The 19,528-nt window shown below is 34.8% G+C and overlaps 2 protein-coding genes across 2 annotated transcripts; both read right to left on the minus strand.

Moving 5' to 3' along the window:
* Positions 1–246: 246 nt before the first annotated feature.
* On the minus strand, positions 247–3,549 carry LOC116139771. The gene is made up of 8 exons (XM_031425428.1): positions 3,508–3,549; positions 3,244–3,349; positions 2,829–3,073; positions 2,513–2,725; positions 2,349–2,441; positions 2,150–2,251; positions 499–666; positions 247–375 (listed from the first exon to the last, which is right to left on the minus strand). The coding sequence occupies exons 1-8, from the start codon at positions 3,547–3,549 to the stop codon at positions 247–249; spliced, it is 1,098 nt and encodes a 365-aa protein (XP_031281288.1).
* A 6,373-nt stretch (positions 3,550–9,922) lies between these two features.
* Positions 9,923–14,036, minus strand: LOC116139721 (protein DETOXIFICATION 40-like). Its single transcript, XM_031425381.1, is given in 7 exon segments — positions 9,923–10,210; positions 10,433–10,519; positions 10,698–10,827; positions 11,889–12,134; positions 12,218–12,274; positions 12,940–13,571; positions 13,695–14,036. Coding segments are annotated over 7 exon segments (1,521 nt in total). The 5' UTR covers positions 13,998–14,036; the 3' UTR covers positions 9,923–10,144.
* Positions 14,037–19,528: the final 5,492 nt, after the last annotated feature.

The following is a 19,528-nucleotide window of genomic DNA, read 5'->3' on the forward strand; positions in this document are numbered from 1 at the left end:
TTTATGCATGATGAGCAATAAAAATCCAAAATGCACTATCACATGTGCATAACCCAAAAGAACAGCATGCACCCACATTTTCCTTTTTCTACCTATCTATCTATGCATAACTAACAAAAAAATGCCCACCCCATGTACACCATCTAACACATATATGCAAACAATCCTAAAAAGATGGTTCTACCCCCATGTCAAAATATCTACTGTCCATACAACACAAAAATAACCATCAATATCGTTAGCATGTCAAGTGTCACCAGTTGCGATATTTGAAATAGCTGTAGCTGATGAGGACGAGTCTTCATCAGTTCGAGAAGGCAAGCGTTGTCGAGTTGGAGCTGTATCAGATTTCTCTAGTTCAAGGGCTATAGTTAGCTGCTTCATCATTTCTAACAGGACAAATTGTTAGTGTTCAAGGCTTTTTATTTTCTCTTTTTGTTGATCAAATAAGATTAGCTGGTCCTCCAACTGTTTAATCTTATTTTTTTGCTGTTGCACAATGCACCTTAACTCTGCTTCTGCTGCAGTGGATTGATGCTCAATCTGTGAAAATGCAAAATTCTGGTTAAATCCGGAAGCTTTACCCAGAACTTCCTCACATATCTCAGCTTCAGTTTTTTCACTTTCCCCTGCTTGTGTTTCCTCTTGCAGCTTTATCATTTTTTCCTACCATCAATTGAATGCATAATCAATAAGTCAACCAACAAACTAAATAGCAACATAAAAGAATACTACAGCACCAAACAAAAATAAGTCTGACGGAGTAGAGAAGCAAGTATCTCAAACATTATCAATCTAATACTAAAAGGAAATTTCTAACATAAAGTTTTTCTTATACACATATAAGCAACAGATTTACATTCACATATCCATGCATAAACATGCTAAGTAATTGGAAAGATAAGGGCTGTTGCATTTTCTCCAACACATAATTCTGCAAGAGGCATATTTATAAATCTGTGTTTTAATTCTGCAAGAGGCAAAAGAAAGCCATATGTATAAATCTGTACATATGTATTTCCCATTTTCAAAATGTTTTAAATCTGTACTACTCATCAAGTGTATAAATCTGTACATATTTATAAATCTGTACATATGCACATAAAGATGCCAAGAAATGATTTTGATAACAACATAGGATAGGAGTTTCACTTTGATGAGGCAAAGTCAAATTTTGGGATTCTGTTTAGGCTTTTGTATTTTTGAAATATAAGTGCCTTTGCTTGTAACAACCGTTTGGGGGAAGCAATAACTTGAAAGACATAATGACTCTGATTGAATCAGACCCAAATAGCTTTTTCAAAGATTCTTTCTTTTCTTTAATTCCAGATACCCCAAATAGCTTTCTTACGTCCTCCAAATGCATAATAATTTAATGAGGATTAAGAGACAAGACTTTGGAATGACCCAAACTAAACCATAACTTTAAAGCTACAGAATATTGAAGAAACAAAAGATTATAGTTTCCTACTTCCTTCCTACACTTAAACACTTCAGTTTGGAGAAAGATACATAAATCACAAGCCATCTTGATTGAATCACATCTATTGTATTGAGCTTCCTCATGAGTTAATAGCCAAGACAGAAGTTGAACTTTAGATGAAACTTTTGCCTTCCTTCTAAGCTCTAAAAGTGGAAATTATAGCAAGAATCATCATTGATTGACCAAATAAAGTATGTTCAAAATAAAATACCCTGATGGTTCTAGATTCCATGCTTTATGTTCCTCTTTTATATCATCCAGATGATGTTCTCTATTTGAGGCAGAAGGGATGTTAACTATCTTCATCATCTTTCAAGTCTAGAAAATTCAAAATTCCACCCAAATGATTTATTAGATAAAACCAGTCTACTCTGAACCTTATTTAATTTATTTTTGCTCTAATTTATCTACATCATTAAATCCAGACTGTTAAGTTCAATCCAAACAGATTATAAACCATGAAACAGGTTTTTCCTACTAGCCAACCACAGCAAAGTTATAAAAGTTTGGTAACACTCAGGAAAACTAAATGCCAATATCAAACAAATGCATAAGCAGCAACATAATTACAGGTGATCAAAAGATGACAGAGAAATGCAATGAGACTCAAATTAAAACAAATCCAGCATGGCAATATGGAACAGTTACGAAAAATGATCAACTTACATATAGCTCTCTTGCTTGTTCATTAATCCACCCTTTCTCCGCGCTCCAACGAGTGTCATGAAATAATTGTATAGGACCGACAGATTCCCCAACTTGTTGCGCCTTAACAGTTCATATCGTCATTGACCATAAATTGAAATAAATTTAGTCAACAGGACAACAATGTTGTATATTTGTATAGGTGAATCATATTAAATACCTTTTCCTTTTTGTGCTGGATAAAGTTCTTGGAACCACCGCGGTGGTTACACCTCATCTTCGACCGGTTCTCAGTGTAAGTTTTTGACCGTGCCTAACACCACAAAATCAGGAAATTAAAATACAATACATATATAATAACATTAAAAGCCATGTTGACCTTACCTGAAACTTTTCACTCGAAAAAAGGTCACAAAGATATATCCAATCATCAGGATCTTTAATTTCTTCTGGTCTATTCTGTAATGCTTCCTCCTTAGTAGCATATGCTTTGAATTTCTTGTGTAGGGCACTCCGGAAGCTGTTGAATCTCTTACACAATTTGTGCTTCAGCCATTTCAGTACATGGGGCTCCGTGACATCAATGTCAAACTTGGTCTAAATTCATCAATAATGTACATGCATTAAACTTATATGGGTATTATATATTATTTTCATAAGGAAGTATGACAACATGGATAATGATATTAAACTACATTACCGTGATCCGAGCAATCATTTGTTTTTCGACATCGTAGGGAACTCTCTTCCAAGTAAGCACTCTTACCGGGGCATAGTTCCTCGCAACTATTCCTACCTCAGTACTCAACTTTGATGCATTTACTCCAGTTGGTACTCCATCTTCTTTCTGAAAGTCTACATGCAACTTTGACTGCGCTGTTTCTAGGAGTCTTTCACATCCAACTCCTCTACTCTTCCCTCTCACGTTCTTCGCCACTATATTCTTTACAAAATCAAAATAATGCACCAACAGTTAATACTATGTTATCACAAGGACGGTTTACATGTTGGTAAAGTAAAATGTATTCTTAAATTTTAAACAAACATTTTACTCGATATCTAAAATCCAAGTATATATTTCAGTATGCTTATATGGACCAATATCATAACTTTACCAGTGATTGTAGCAATTTCAGGTGTCGGTACAAGACTATGATTCTCTGGAACAACATTTGCATGTCTAGCTAGGGTTTTTCTTGTACCAGGAGCCACCTTCGGAATCTGCAAACATCAACATAAGAGAAAACGTACCAGGTAAGATATAAGTCAATTTATACAATTAATCTCATGACATTAGATCATTGGCATGAGATCTGATCATGAACTGCATGTTGTTTTGGCTTAGAAATACCACAACTATGAATAAGAAGGCAACAAACAGGGCAATAAATGAATGAAAATTGCTTTTGATTGATCCCCATGTTCCTGATACCTAGTTTTAAAGTCCTTTAAAGTGCTTAGTTCCTGAATTTATCACCCATATCCAAATGATTGACAAACTAACTAAAGTTGTTTGCAGCAAGCACCTTTGCCCAATCAGCATAAATGTAGCATTCAAACTAACAATACTTTAACTCACACCTTCCCAAATACTACCTCAACAAGCACTATTGGTAAAACATACATGAAATTTAAAAATAATAAAGAAACAAAAGAAATCTGGAAATCACATTTCTTGCCCTGAAATCTTAATAGATATAACCCCTTATAAATGCAATAAATAAATGCAGGTTGTGAAGTGCAGAATTGCAGTTTGTGCAGGGTGTTAAGCTGTTGATTGATTGTAGTTTTTGTAGAAATGCAGTTTGTGAAGTGCAGTTTTTTTTTTGGTTAATTGAATGTAGTTTTTTTTTTTCTGCAGAAATGCAGTTTGTGCAGTGTGTGAAGCTGTTAATTGACTGCAATTTTTTTGTAGAAATGCAATTTGTGCAGTGTGTGAAGCTAATTTGTGCAGTGTGTGGAGCAGTTGATTGACTGCAGTTTTTGTGAAACATTTTGATGCAATTTTCTGTGAAGAAATGCAGTTTGTGCAGTGTGTGGAGCAGTCAATTGACTGCAGTTTTTGTGAAGAAATGCAGTTTTGTGAATTGTGTGAAGCTGATTTGTGCAGTGTGTGGAGCAGTTGATTGACTGCAGTTTTTGTGAAACATGTTGTTGCAGTTTTTTGTGAAGAAATGCAGTAAAATTATCAGCATCAACAAAAACCATAAACTAATTTTACTGCTATTAAACAGAAATAAGAATGGCAATTGATCATATCATAAGTCCAAGCACGCGGCATTAAAAAAATAAAAAGTCACAATCTTTAACTTTGATACGATATTTGCATCAAACCTTCCAAGTGTTTCTACATCTCATTTTAAGATATTAGACCAAATCTAAACATATTCAGGTCCTTAACAAATTAGGCTGTGATTAACATGCACCACCAACATGAATTAAAAAAGAAAAAAAAACTATTATTATATACTTTCCTTTTAGGTAGGATTTGACTCCATTTTACTTGCCCCCGCAAGATATTGGCATCGCCAACTTCAAACTTGTGCGTCCTATTGGCAAAGGATCTAGTCCACCAATTGATAGGGATTTATTTATCTATGATTCATCGAATTTAATGGAAATCTCTATACAGTCATAAAGTAGATTGAACAGAATTATACTTCATATGCATCACCAATCACAATATATGAAGAAGTTTCCAAATCTTCATAAATAAACATTGCAAACACATAAGAAATTGATATTTGCCTTGCGCAGATTAAAATGAAAACATAGGACTAGCTTACAGTTGAACATGTCTATCTATATAGGGGGAGAGTGACCGAGAGTGCTCACAGTTAGGAATTACGCAAGGAAGAAACTTGTACTGATTAGTGTCATCCGAAGTGGTCTGCATCCACCCAGGATCACAAACACATTCATAAAAGAAAGTGCTATTCATAGAAGGTTGGCAATCTCCCCGTCCACATTCCACTTCTTTGCACACACTATCTGCACCCAAAATCAAAACAAACACACAAGAACGACATCAGTCTTCAAAATCAAGATTGACCCAGTTGCTAAAAAGTAGTAATTTAATCCTTCAACTTCTTATCAAAAATAACAATATTGCAGTAGCAATTAAACACACCAATACTTCAACTTCTATCATCACACCACAAGACTTCAATCTTCTTATCAAACACACAAACAACTCTAAGTGAACAAAGAAAGGACGCGTATAATAAACGAAAATCAATGCAATGTCAATAAACGAAAATACATCAGCTTCTAAAAATTTGAAATCAGATTCAATATTACCATGTGAGAGAACTAAAGAATCAAAAATTGTACTTACAGGAGGTTAGGGACTGCCTCGTATTGGATGAATGAAGGAAGCCAAGAAGATCAATTGAAAGATGAAGATGCGTGGAGAAGAGATGAAGTCAGGTTCTGCAGTTCAGAAATTCGGCCAACAGAGATTAAGATGAAAAAGCGTTAGATCGAAGAGATGAAGATGCGTGGGGAAAAGATGAAGTCAGGTTCTGTAGTTGGGAAATTCAGGCAACAGCGACGGCAAACATGCATTCAGAAGAGATATGAAATTTGGGTTGTGCCTTTGGGAAATTTGGGGAAAAAGCTAGGGCAAACATGCGTGGAGAAGAGATGAAATTGACAAAAATGCTTGCTTTATATAGGTTAGGGTATTCTGTAAATAACTTAAAAACCTAAGGGTTCTAATTAGTTATTTAATTTTGAAATATAATTCTATTATGCAAATAAGTCAATTTGTAACTAAAAATTTAGTCAATAAAGAATTAATGTTAGTTGCCTATAATTTAGGTCTGGCGGGAACAAATAATTTGGAGGGAATATGAATTTTTTAAGTTAAATTAGCAACTAAATCAAATTTAGTTGCTGTATATAGTTTGGGGCCCTTGTAATTACTGTCCAAATATGGGATATTTTGGTAATTTCATTTTTCTACAACTAATCATAATAGTTACTAATAAATCCCTAATTATTCGCAACTAATTTAGCTACTAAGGGGTAGTTGCAAAAAAGTGTTTTTTGTAACAAAAAATGTGGATGCAAAATATATTATTTTAGATGCAAATTATCAAATTTTGGAGGGAAAAATCATCCGAAAAAAAATTGCAACTAAATTTATTAGTCACTAAAACAACCGGTTCTGTGACTAACAAAATAGTCGCAAAAAAATAACTTTAGATGCCAAATGTTGGAACATGTGGGCCCCAAAATGTTAATCCTCTTTGCTCGACTAATGTCAATTTAGTTGGTAAATGTAGCCTTTTAGCAACTAATTCTGGTTAGTTGCTAAAAAATTGGTTGCAAAATGTCAGTTTTCTTGTAGTGTGTTTGTTGTAGTAGACTAGAGTTGGGATTGACTTGCTAGGGTTCCATGGTTAGGGGTCAGAAATAATTGTCTTGGATGGATGGGGCCGCAAGACCTAGAGTTGTGTTGCTAATTCAGGAGGAAATCGAGGGATGAAACTGGTTTACCTTCTCTTGGAGGGCTTGGTTCCCTGCCCGGATGGCGGCGTTCTCAACTTCCAAAGTTTTGCACTTGTCAATGTTTTCTTGCACTAGTGTAGTGAGAGCCAAGTGTCTCTAGACATGATAAGGATTAAGCAAACAGAGTAGGAGCGAAAGGAGCAAAAGCGAAGGGAGTAGGTCGTTACTAGTTAGATGATTATCAAGGCCCCACAGTGGGTACAAAATTGTAGATGGTAAAATCTATAGTTGATTTGAGCAAGGATGATCCTATAGGGGCCTGTAAAGACATTGAAAATCATGTAGACCTATAGGGACAAAGAAAGAGAACGTGAAGGCTTGGAGGACACCGATGTGGTGTCCGTTGTATGCACTCCGGTGCTCAAGTCAACATAGCTGAAGGGAATTTATAAGTGAGGCTGAGAGCAGGAAAGGGTTTAGTGGGAGTGTTTGGCTAGGGCGCAACTTGTCAAAGTAGAGTGGCCGAAACACGGCTCTACGACGATTATGGGATTAGAGTACTTGGAGCTAGGCTCTACGGCAGGGAAAGACAATGGTTCTAAGGAGCAAGAACTTAGTAAGATAGAGAGAGTGGTTGTGGTTGAATGAATAATGAGAGGCATTACCTCTGTATATATAGTGAGCCAAGAAAGCTTGAGTCCTAATAGAACTAGGCGTTCTCATAATAGGAGTTTGAGTAAACAAGAAACTCGTAGTGCTAATCCATGTAAAAGTATAAATACTAGTTCATGTAAAATTAAGAGTCTTGGATAAACTAGGAAGTAAGCAGGACTCTGAGTCTTATTTCAGAACCAATATGGGCTAATGGGCAGGATCCCAATTTAGCTTAACTTGTAGAAAGGCCTAACTCGTAGAGTGACCCAGAGTATAAGTTAACCCAGTTCGTAGGGTGGCTTTGATCGTAAAGTGGTCCAACTCGTAAAGTAGCCTAACATGTGGAGAGGGTTGACTCGTGGTGTGGTCCAACTTGTAGAATAAGGTGGGCTATCCCATTGGATGGCCAATCCTTACGATGGATTTATGTGTGGGCCCAACCTCAAATGGGTTAAGGCAGTGGGTCATGGATCGTTTATTTTGTTATTGGGCCTGACAAGGTCCTGTACGATTTTTGGCTCATACAACTATGTTCTGGCCACCGGTTGACAAAATTCTTTTCTATGATATTTTACACATCAACTATACAACTTCCTATTGAGAGATATTATTAATTATTAATATAATTTTTATAATTTATATAAGGTTGTGTTAGTAATATAAATTTTATTTAGACATATTAGTTTAAAAGAACAAACACATCATGTATTAAAACCAGGAATGACAAAAATATTGTTTGTTTGTTATATATATGTTGCAGCAGCACATTACCATCAAAGGTTTGTACTAGAGTTGTTAAGTGTATTGTTTTAGTGTCCTTAAGTTTAAGGGTTTGAGTCTCTTGGAAAACATTTTTATCAATGATGATTTTTTAGGGGTAATATGGTCAAATTATTAATAAATCATGGGTAAATTTGTAATTGCAATGGTCAAACTTGGTCTTTCATCTAGTTTAACGAAAAAAAACAAATGATGGTGTTCTTGATAGTTTCCGTAGTTATTAGATGCTAAGTGTCAATTTTTTGAGTTTCAGAGGGTGTAATTTGTATTCTCCCATCTTAAAATTATTAAGTGTTTGGTGCAACTAAATACTATTAAGTATGTTGATACTTGATTTTGACACCAACGACTCACACGTGCAAAGTGCTAAGCTGTTTTTAGAAATTATACGTGAATGATTGGGATAATCAAATGCAAAGACTAAATTATAAATGAGAGAAGGTTTTTAAAGTGGTTCGGATGCTTAAAGCGAATCCTATGTCCACTGTTCTTTTATATAAGAGAGATTACAAGAGGTTGCATATAGCGAACAGCAAGCAGAGGTACAATGATTGAGTGTTCAGATAGAATATCAAGTCAGTCTCTTTCTCGCAGGTTATCTTTGTTCTAAAAGTTAAAGATTACAATCAAAATATGGGTTTAGTATCAGAATCCTAAAAATGAGAGAGGGAGTCCTCTATTTATAGTAGAGGAATTCAAGGTAATGATTACAAATCTGCAAGTGGGTAGGTGTTGTGCAAGCCCTTCTTTGCGTCTCATTGGCTGATAACTTAGGAAATATCCTCAAATTTCTTGGGGCTTAGACAGGTGTGCGGCTCTCATTCACTCATAGACAAAACCTAAATCTGCCAAGTTGGTGACAACCATATTCTTATTGTCTTGGGGCAATGTGGCAACTCCTGGATAGCACAAAGCCTTCCTGAACTCTGATTGATGCTTACTGATGTAAGCTTACGTCAGCCATGATTTTTTAGGTGTAACAAAGTGTTTGAAAAAAAAAAAAAATGCGGCCACGAAGTTTCAAATACCTCCACAACATTTTATAAGACTAAAATAGCCTTACACTCTCACTTGCTTCCATCTTTCATCTTAAGGAAGTCGATAAGAAAAAAAAAAAAACATGATATTTTCAGAAACATTATTATAATTAGAAAAAAAAAAAAAAGTATACATAATAGTTATACAAAATCATCAGTCTTGTGATTTAGGAATAGGAATGTGGCACATGGGATTTATGTATAATATTAGGTTTTTTGATATTTTAATAATTTCAAAATATAAAAAATAATGGGTTGATGGTTGTTTTCATTGATTTACTGCATATAAAGTAAAGGTGTTTTTATAAAAGATTTAAGGGTATCTCAATCTTTACATGTTAGATTCTTGTGAAATTAAATAACAAAATTTATAAACTGATGTTAGTATATTGGGTGTTTTTACCAGGAACAAATAAATGGATATTGATAAAAATAGCCAAATTTTAAGGGTTTTAAAAAATAAACCACATCTTCGAACCTCAAACTATATGAATAAACAGATGCATCTTTTGACATATACACCTCTTTTGTAGTTGTATGATCCATTACAACGTCTGAAATCTCCAATAATTGACATACACTAAGCCACAATTCGCTTATGTAATCCCACAATTCGCATATGCGGACAAGGTGGTTTTATGCGAATTTTTTTTTGAACAAAATACGCTACTCTTCTCAATTTTTTTTTCATTTTTCACAATAATAATACATATTAACCAGACATAATCATATAGTTTATGAAAAAAAAAAATCTCTAAAGTAATATAATTATTTCAAATCCAAACCTAAACCGAACTATAAGATAACCGTGTTTCCAAATCAACTTTGAAAGTTGACCAAAAATTCAAGGGAAAAAAAGATTTTAAGCTGAATATTATGTATCTACCAAATAAATTTGGTAGTTGTGCAAATTAAAATAATTGTAAGGTAGCATCAACTCGATGCTTTAAAATGGACAGCATAATTGGCATCAATAGTTTAATTAATTGCTAATGGCAGGAAAGTCGGTGGCCAAAGGTCTTGGCCTTTTTGGCTTGACCATTTTCAATTAAACTACTTTCCCCAGAATTGCCGTTGCTTCAGCTACAGTTCAGCTTCTCAAAAGAGGCTCCTTTTTGTCCTCCCATTTATCCAACCGCGTCATTGCTTTCTCCACCTGAAATTCCAATCTGCTCGTTAATGCTTACTTTATATATACATATATTCAAAGGTCTTTGGCATTTATGGTTCATCAAATGCTTTCAAGGCATTAATTTAAAGGGTTGAACTTGAGGAACTTTTGGTACTTCTATTCTATACGTGAATTTAAGATTGTGAACTACTAGAATTAAAGCAGTATGTGCATCCAAGATTGTGAATAGTGATTCATAGAACTTGCCTCTTTGTTCCAGTCCGTGCGAAATGTTACCCACAGCAAAATGATGGTTTGCATTGCTGTTCCTCCGATCATCCCAGACCATATTCCCTGCTTAAATTATAATTTTTAAATATATACAGAAGCTTTAGGACTTTGATCACAATATATATATATTGGTTTCATTAATTAGTTTTCTGGTTTAAAAGTAATGTTGCCTTAGCACATTAATTCCAATTTTGCTAGCAAAAGAATGAGTAATTGAATGAAAGGTTTAATATTATCGTACCTTTACACCAAGGTCGAACTTGAAGCCAAGAATACACCCCAATGGAATCCCAACAACGTAATAACATCCTACATTTACATATGCCACAAAAGCTTGCCATCCACATCCCACCGCCACCCCTTTGTCAATATAATATTTTTTAATTAATTTCAAATAAATATGTAAGCTGAAGTGAATTAACAAATAATCTCTAATTAGTAACATAAACTCAACTGATTCTTAAAACGTTGAAGTTCTTTGTTAGGCGATTCTAAGGTTAATTAAAACTGTGAACAATCTGACTTTATTTTTCTTTTTTCCTTATTATCTTTTAGAATTAATGGCATTCTATATTTAACAATCGTTGCTGATCCTGGTATTGCTAGGTAAAAATAAGCTATTTTGCAAAATGCCAAAGCCAGCAGGGATATGGGTATAAATTATTAAGATATGCATACAGAAGGCTTAATAATTTGTCTCTATACATATGTATTACTTGGGTCTCTGATGTGAAATTATAATTAAAAAGCATTGCGTGATCCATAAATAGCTAATTAATTAATTTATCTGAGAGTCCAAATTTATAGATGTCATGCTTGTGAAGACAGCCAATGCAAAGACACTAAGCTAGGGTTTGAAACCATAAAACAGTATCTGGTTACCCACTGTCACTTTTCATGGCATTTATAATTAAAGGGGGTTTTAAGTTTTAGAGTCTTGGGCTCCGTTTGATACACTCTTTCAAATATTATTCTTGGTTTTCTTAATAAAGTTAAATAGTAAAATTGACTTATTCTCAAAATATTATTCTATATTATTCAATTTCTTTTAAACCCCCCTAAATTTGTTAACTTAACTAAACACCGCTAAATTTTTTTTTAGAAATTACAAAAACACCCCAGCAACCCACTTTATACCAGATTTCGGCCACCACTGTCAGAAGCTGGTAAGAATCTGGTATAATGGCGCACTATCGGCTGAATCTGGCCGAAAAAAGCCAGATCTACAGCCAAAGACAGTCGTCAATGACGGCCGTATGTTTGGCCGTCGTTGATGACCAAATGCGGTAGATCTGGCTTTTTCTGGTGGATCTGGCCGAAAAATGCCATATCGGTGCACTACCGGCAAGATCCAATCGGTCATGCGCCGATACGATGACTCCGGCCACTCTCCGGCGGTGGTGGCCGGCTATTCTTATTTAATGGATAGGTTGGAGGTATTTTTGTTAACTTTTAATATTTTATTTAAATAAGAGTAAAAGCCAAGTAAGGGCAGAGTTGTGAAACTGCATTGGCCACTGTCTCACCACTTGTGAAGGCGTAGCTGATGACATGGCGTAGAGCAAGTACCACCACAGCTTCTATCACGGCAATTATGAAAGAAACCAAGTTCACCATTACTACTGAAAATGCTGCTGACTTTGGGTTCCCAGCACCCAGCTCGTTGCTCACCCTCACACTAGTGTTTAATTATTATTATTATTATTATCGAATTCAAGCTGATTAATGAATTAAAGAAACACGACTGATTAGTGAACTAACCTTGCTGCAGCATTGAACCCAACTGAAACCATGAACAACAACCCCATCACTGACATGCTGCATATGAAACCAACATTCATTTAATTAATTGCCAGATACACTTGTAGCTATGAAAGAAAAAAAGATTGATTCATATTTGACAACAGAAAATCATCAATAAACTACTTGCTTTTAGTTTCACATAAGTAAGAAAGATACAGTTTCAGATATTCTGTATAATGCTTATTGAAACGATGCACCTTTTACATAGGTACGGTCTAATTTTTTTTTTTTTATTTAATGATCCACCCTTGTCCGAGCATTCTTTTCAGCAATCAGCATTTTCGCTGGTGCGTCAACATATACTAAAATACATCTTTGCCTTTTATAAGCAGTATCAAAAAACATGATGAAAAATCACACATTAATTGATTTTTCCTCTTTTCTCTAAAATATAACTTTATATGTCAAAACATAATAGCTCTGAGGAAAAAAAAAAGAATACTTCACCTAACAGTTCCAAATACTGTCAAAGTGAAATGATTATATACATTGTGAAGAGAACAGAAGCTGCCGTCAGACGCTTAAAACATTACCACCATTTGCTTTAAAAACTGACAAGACATTTGAAAAGAAAATATATGTAATAATGATGATGAGATTAAGGATTTGATTTGGGTTCCAAATATATATATATAGTGAAATTAGAGAAGGCAAAAGTAATGTAACAAATAAATTGTTACCAAACGGCAAGAGAGTCCAATGCAAGTTGAGGATTGTCGAGCAGGCCAGCAATCAAAACTAGTATTTGAAAGTACCATGTCTCCAAGCATAACATCACAGCCGATCCAGTTGAGAGTTTGAAAAATTCCCAAAGCCCAGAAAATGCCATCACGTTAAACCCAGTCCACGTGTGCTTACACTCACCGCTAATCAGGATGTATCCAAATTGCGCCCCAACTATTATCCACCAAGATAAACTCAAAACAAGTGATGCACCTATCAATCCCAATCCCAACTTGTACACAGCCACCCAGCTCAACAACAAGTGCACCCCAAGAGTTGCAGCTGATATGCATGAACTTGGAGCCACAATTCTTTGTGCTTGCAGGAACTTTTGTATGGGAAAGTTGACAGCATACGCAAAGATTTGTGGGATCAGACCCCAAACAAACACTGCAGCTGCAGATGCCAACTCCTCTGTTTCACCAAGTATGATCAAGATGGGTTTACAGAATATGTAAATCATCATCAGTGGGAGTCCGGTTAGAAGAAGGACGATTGTTGCTCTTTGGAGATATATGCCTAGCATTTCATACCTCTGAGCACCATAGGCTTGCCCACATAGAGTCTCCACTGCGCTTCCCATGCCTAGCTGCGCGCATCCGTTTAGCCACACAGATTTAAAATCACATAAGTGAAATTTGTATACATATGGCATTAATTTCTCAAATTAAATTAGATCGATCAATATGATTTTCCTACTTTTAGTTATTACCATGAGGCCATAGGCTAAGAGTTGAACTCCGCTGTTGCCGAGAGAAGCAGCAGCAAGCTGAAGATTCCCAAGATGACCGCAGAAGAGGCGGGTAGAAAGGGACATGAAGTTGTTGATCAAGTAAACCAAGACAGCTGGTGCAGCCAGCGGGAAGAGTAGCTTTAGTTCCAGCCATGAGGCCAACTGCAGACGCTTGAAATATGGCAACTGCGCGTCAGATAACACCCTCTCAAGTCTATAGTCAATTCCATGACGACCTTCGATCAAGATGGGTTCATGGACCCCTTCTTCTCCAGATTCCATGGTTTAGTTTGCACTAGTACTACTGGTTGTTCTGTTATTGGTGGGGTTTTACAATAATTAGATAATATATTTTCACTTAGAAAACGTATATATACAACAATTTTTTTGCTTTTACTCTTGATTGGATGCTGTACGTTGGTTTGATTGCCATGTCACCAGTGCTGTTTTAGAATTTTTTTTGAAAAATTATTAGTTTTGTTTCTTAATTTGAAGGATATTTGGAGTTGTTGAAAAAATTGTATAATTAAGGGCCTGCTTTATGTAAAATTTAAATACAACTTTTCGTTTTAGAAAACAAGGCACAACAAATCTTATCAAAATACGTTTGGTTGAAATGAGTTAAAATGATTTCGAAAGCATATTTTGTATACAATCCTAAAAGTTAGTATATATATTAAAAAAAAAAAAAAAAAAAGATTAAAAGTCATTTTCATAATTTTTTTTTTAGGCTTAACCACATCTTCCCACCCAAAGTTTGCCGTAACGACAATTTATTATCCGAAAAGTTTGAAAATGACAATTCTCCACTTTTCGTGAAGAGTTGTTAGTAAAATCCGTTAGAAGAAGTACAATATGGTAAATTTTCATTCAGCCGTAATTTAAAATTCTTGTCTATGGCCATGTGTCAATCACTTTTTAATATTTTTTTATCCTTTTTCTTTTTTTTTCTTTTTCTTTTCTCTCTTTTCATCCCATCTCTTCTTGATAAGAGCTTGAAAATATATGTTTATTTAGTGATTTATTAAGATTATCTGTGGGAAAATTAGTTTGAATTGTGAAATTTTAAATTAATTATTTCATAATTATCTTTTGTGGGATCATAGATATATTTTGAATGTTTTCTAGTAAATAAGGATAAAAATACATTTAGATAAAGAATAACACGAGTTAACAAATGGTTTGATAATCGGAGTTGAAATCAGGAGGTTATGAAGTTTTGAAGATTAATTGCAAAATTTGGAAAAAAATTTAACTATTGAGCATGTCTCGGTATTTTGATAATATTTGGAGTTGTAGACCTCGAATTTAGATAATTTTTGGATTGTTGGAAAGCTGATGAAGAGGGCTACAATTCATATCTAATGACTTTGTCAAATTCAGAAGGATTCATACGTGAAAATGAATGTCCTTGTGTGGCATAGTTGGTTCTGGACTAAAGTGGAAGATCACGATTTGCGTTCATGTCGCGGTACAGTTAACTCATGCTGCGCATGACAACAATTTCCTAAAAAATCTGGATTTATCATAATTACGAATTTTTGTGGATTTAAGGGTTCTAATCTAAATAGGACTGTTGTAAACACACTCCTAAAACCCTAGCATTATAACTAGATGCCTTTAGCTATTATTTAGAGAGGAGAAGAGGATAGAGAGGAGATTAGCTGCTATTTGTAAATCAAAACATTAACTCTTGGGGATTTGGTTCATCGTCTAGGGAAGTTTTCTTTCATTTTTCTTAAACGTATGTTTACAATGGTTGTCTATTTTTATTTGATTATGAACTAAGTAAAGTTTCTAGGGCTAAGATGTAGCCCAAGTTCATGAATATGTGTTGATTGATTATTGTTAATAATTGGTAAGCATTATTTTCTAAGTTTTATTATGGTTCTTAATGCTTCAATTATATTTGTACCGAGAGTTAATTGATCTAATGGACTAGGTTGAGATAGAGAGATGATATCAGTTGGTCTAGTGTAATAAAACTATAGGTTGAGTGAACACTAGAGATAGTTTATCGCAATCTGTGAGGCTTTGGCAAATTCCATATAGCGGAATGATCTCTTAAGACTTAAATCCAATTTAAAAGATATCTTGGGTTAGTAATAAAAAGTTAATCCAATAATTGTTCGAGAGAAAGTTATTCAAATTCTAGGGAGTTTGGCCTATAGAAAAAGCTTAATGATTTTAGCAATAAATATCATTACATAGGAGTAGAATTGGTGTGAATTCTATGCCCTAGGTTTAGTTATATTGTTTAACAACCAACCTTTTATTTGATTTGCAATTTGATTTTTTTATTTTTTTAGTTCTTAGTTTTGTTTTAATTTGTTATTTTTAGTTATTTCATATCTCCAATTTTTGGTTAATCAAATAGTAATAGGATAGTTTATTTTGGTAATTGGTAACTAATAATTCTCTAGGGTTCAATATCTGTTTACTCAAACTGTATTACTTCCACAATTTTGTACATTTGCGAAACACCTGTCAAGTTTTTAGATGTGTTTAATTGTTTTTGTTTTTTTAATTAATTTGTTCTTTTTGTAAGTCTTAGTTTTTAGGTGTGTTTAATTGTTTTCTGTTTAGTTCAAATAATTTTCATATTGTGTTTGTTTCTCTAAATTCCTAAATTTTAACAAACGATGTGTGTTGTCGATAAGGTGCACCATAAGTACCACAATGGAATGAAACGAGTTGGTGATCGAATTGTCACATGAATTGACATTTCACTATTGCAAAAAGGGGGGTAAAGTTTCCTTTTCTCTTTTTCCTTTTGTTTGCAGTTGTGCATTGGGGACAATGTAGATTTTAGGTTGGGGTAAGGGAAGTCTCTTCCAAAAATTTCGGAATTTATAAGGAATTTTTTTGTGTTTTGTTTTGAATTTTCTTTAGTTTCTTGGATTAATTTGTATGTCAATAGTAGTATTATGATTACAATAACATGTAACATGTAGAAGAAGTTAATTTTTGCCTTGGTTTAGAGATGATTTTGAGCGTTAATTGCATCTAGTTTGAGGCTCTCTTGGTTTTTGGTATGAATTCTTGATTAGTCTAAATGCTTAGAGAATTTTTATTTGTGAATCTTTCATAAGACATTTTTACAATCTCAACAAACTCTAGAACTCACTTGATGACCACTTAAGGTGAAATCTTAGAGTTCACATTACTTAGGAAATGATTTAGGGTATTTTTTTTGACCGATTAAGCCTTTCAAGTCAAGTATTTATTTAATTATCCTTAGTTAACCCTTTGAGCCATTTGTAAACACATTTTAGCCTTGTTTTTCTTTCATTTAGCCTATTATAACATATATTTATGATGAGCCTAAAACACATTCCTACCTTTAAATTTTTTTTGCAGTAGGACTAGCCTATTAAGAGACTAGTCCTACTGCAAGCTTGGTGAGAGTACTTAGACAAGTGTGGGTGGAGAGTTGCGAAGTTTTCTTCCCACTACCCGAATTTATGCTAAGAAATAGGGCAAAGAGTTGTGGAGTGTTTAGAATCTTAAGGTGGGTTGTATGTTGCTTTCTTCCTTAAAAAAATAATTAAAAAAAAGAAAAAAAAAAGAAAATGAAAAGAAAAGAAAAGTTAGGAAGAATTGCGAATTGAGAAACATTGTGGTAGTGTGAAAATGTGCAAGTGGGTTTGTGCTAGTGTTGAAGAGAAAAGCTGAATAAAGTTTTGGAAAATGTTGTAGTGTTAATTGATTGTGATGAGAAGGAATGTTGATTAAGCTTTTTTAAAAGACCTATTGATCTGAGGTAGTATGGTAATTCTACATTGGTGGAGAGCAGTTTGAAAAGTGAGCCTATGGAGTTTTATTTTACGATTTCCATGTGAGTTGTGTTGAAAAAAAAAAAAAACTAGAGATCAAATTCTTTGTCTGTGAATGTTGTGCATAAGATCATCTAGGTCTTTAGATTAATGGTTTGTGGTTGAATGAATGTTTGAGGATCGATAACGAAAATGGAATTGATGTTTGTACTATCTTTGGGCCGGGGTGACTTTTAATTATTCTATTTGTTATGTGTGTATGCAATGTTTTAGAAAATTATATGAGTTGATGCAACAACTACTGTTTCTGTTTGTTTTTAGTCTGGAGTCTAGGTTAGGTTTAGTGTGGATGTTTGTGGGTATCATCACTGGAAACCCTCACGCGACTACAACTTGTCCAACTAGGGCCGCATTGGGGTTTAAAGGTTTGTTGCTTACGCTAAATGTAACAGTGACAATCTACGGAAGTGATTTAGGTTAGCTTAGATATAGGTTTTAGTTTGTTTATTTTTATGTTTATTTTCAAGCTAAAAGACTTGTTTTATCGCTTAGCTTTTGCTAGGGACTAGAAAGAAGCTGGTTGGAGGTTGTGATAAGAGCTTGAAAATACATGTTTATTTAGTGATTTATTAAGATTATTTGTGGGAAAGTTAGTTTGGATTGTGAAATTTGAATTAATTATTTCGTAATTATCTTTTGTGGGATCACAGGTTATTTTGAATGTTTTCAGGTTAATAAGGATAAACTTATGGAGGCTCATGATACACCATACACTTCTCATCCTGGAGCAACCAAGATGTATCAAGATGTAAAGAAAGGCTATTGGTGGCCAGGTATGAAAAGAGATATTGTAGAATTTGTAGCTAAATGCCTAGTTTGTCAGCAGATGAAAGCAGAACAGCAAAGGCCGTCAGGGTTGCTTCAGCCACTTAGTGTTTCGGAGTGGAAATGGGAGAGCCTCTTGATGGATTTTATCACAGGCCTCCCAGAGTACAGAAAGGGTATGCTATATGGGTGATTGTGGATAGATTAACTAAGTCAGCCCATGTCCTTCTAGTAAAGGAGAGCACCACTACGGATCAGTTGGCTTAGATTTATATTAAAGAGATAGTCAGGTTGCATGGAGTGCCCAAGATGATAGTGTCAGATAGAGATTCCATGTTTGTTTTAGCTTTCTGGATGAGTTTACAGAGGAATTTGGGTACCCGTTTGGCATTCAGCACTGCCTATCATCCTCAAACGAATGGCCAAACCGAGAGAACGAATCAGGTGCTTGAGGATATGTTGAGAGCCTGCAGTATGGATTATAGAGTTTCATGGCATGAGATGTTACCCTTGGTGGAGTTTGCCTACAATAATAGTTACCAATCTACAATTAAGATGGCGCCTTACTAGGCTTTGTATGGTAGACGATGTAGGTCTCCACTACATTGGGATGAGATAGGTGAAAAGGATGAGTTGAGTACCGCTCTTGGGCCAGAAATGACTCAGAAAATGATAGAAGATGTAAGATTAATCAAAAATAGAATGAAGCAAGCCCAAGATCAACAGAAAAGTTATGCTGACTTGAAGAGGAAAGAGGTTGAATTCCAAGTGGGCGACAAAGTGTTTCTGAGAGTTTTCCCCTACAAGCGGGTGATGCGCTTCGGTAACAAAGGGAAGTTAGCACCGAGATACATAGGTCCATTTGAGGTATTGCAACGAGTGGGAAAAGTGGCCTACAGATTGGCACTACCACCTATCATGGACAAGGTACATGATGTTTTCCATGACTCGATACTGCAAAAATATGTAAGTGACCCCTCCCATATCCTGAGTGTAGAGGATGTTGAATTAGCAGATAACCTTGTGTATGAGGAGCGACCAGTGCAGATCTTAGACTGAAGGATTAAAGAGCTCCGGAACAAGAGTATTCCGTTAGTGAAAGTTCTTTGGAGAAACCACAAGGTAGAAGAGGCCACATGGGAGGTAGAACAGGACATGTAAAATCGTTACCCGGAGTTGTTGGTGTGAATTTTGGGGACGAAATTCCTTTAA

This window comes from Pistacia vera, unplaced genomic scaffold, assembly GCF_008641045.1.
Source record: "Pistacia vera cultivar Batoury unplaced genomic scaffold, PisVer_v2 Contig359, whole genome shotgun sequence".
Classification (NCBI taxonomy): domain Eukaryota; kingdom Viridiplantae; phylum Streptophyta; class Magnoliopsida; order Sapindales; family Anacardiaceae; genus Pistacia; species Pistacia vera.

Excerpts from the sequence above, each read along its gene's own strand:
- LOC116139771 (XM_031425428.1), bottom strand. The coding sequence starts at position 3,549 with ATGGGGATCAATCAAAAGCAATTTTCATTCATTTATTGCCCT. Across the intron at positions 2,726-2,828 it reads AAATGATTGCTCGGATCACG|ACCAAGTTTGACATTGATGT; the intron begins GTAATGTAGTTT and ends TGATGAATTTAG. Across the intron at positions 376-498 it reads AAGCAGAGTTAAGGTGCATT|CTAACTATAGCCCTTGAACT; the intron begins GTGCAACAGCAA and ends ATGATGAAGCAG.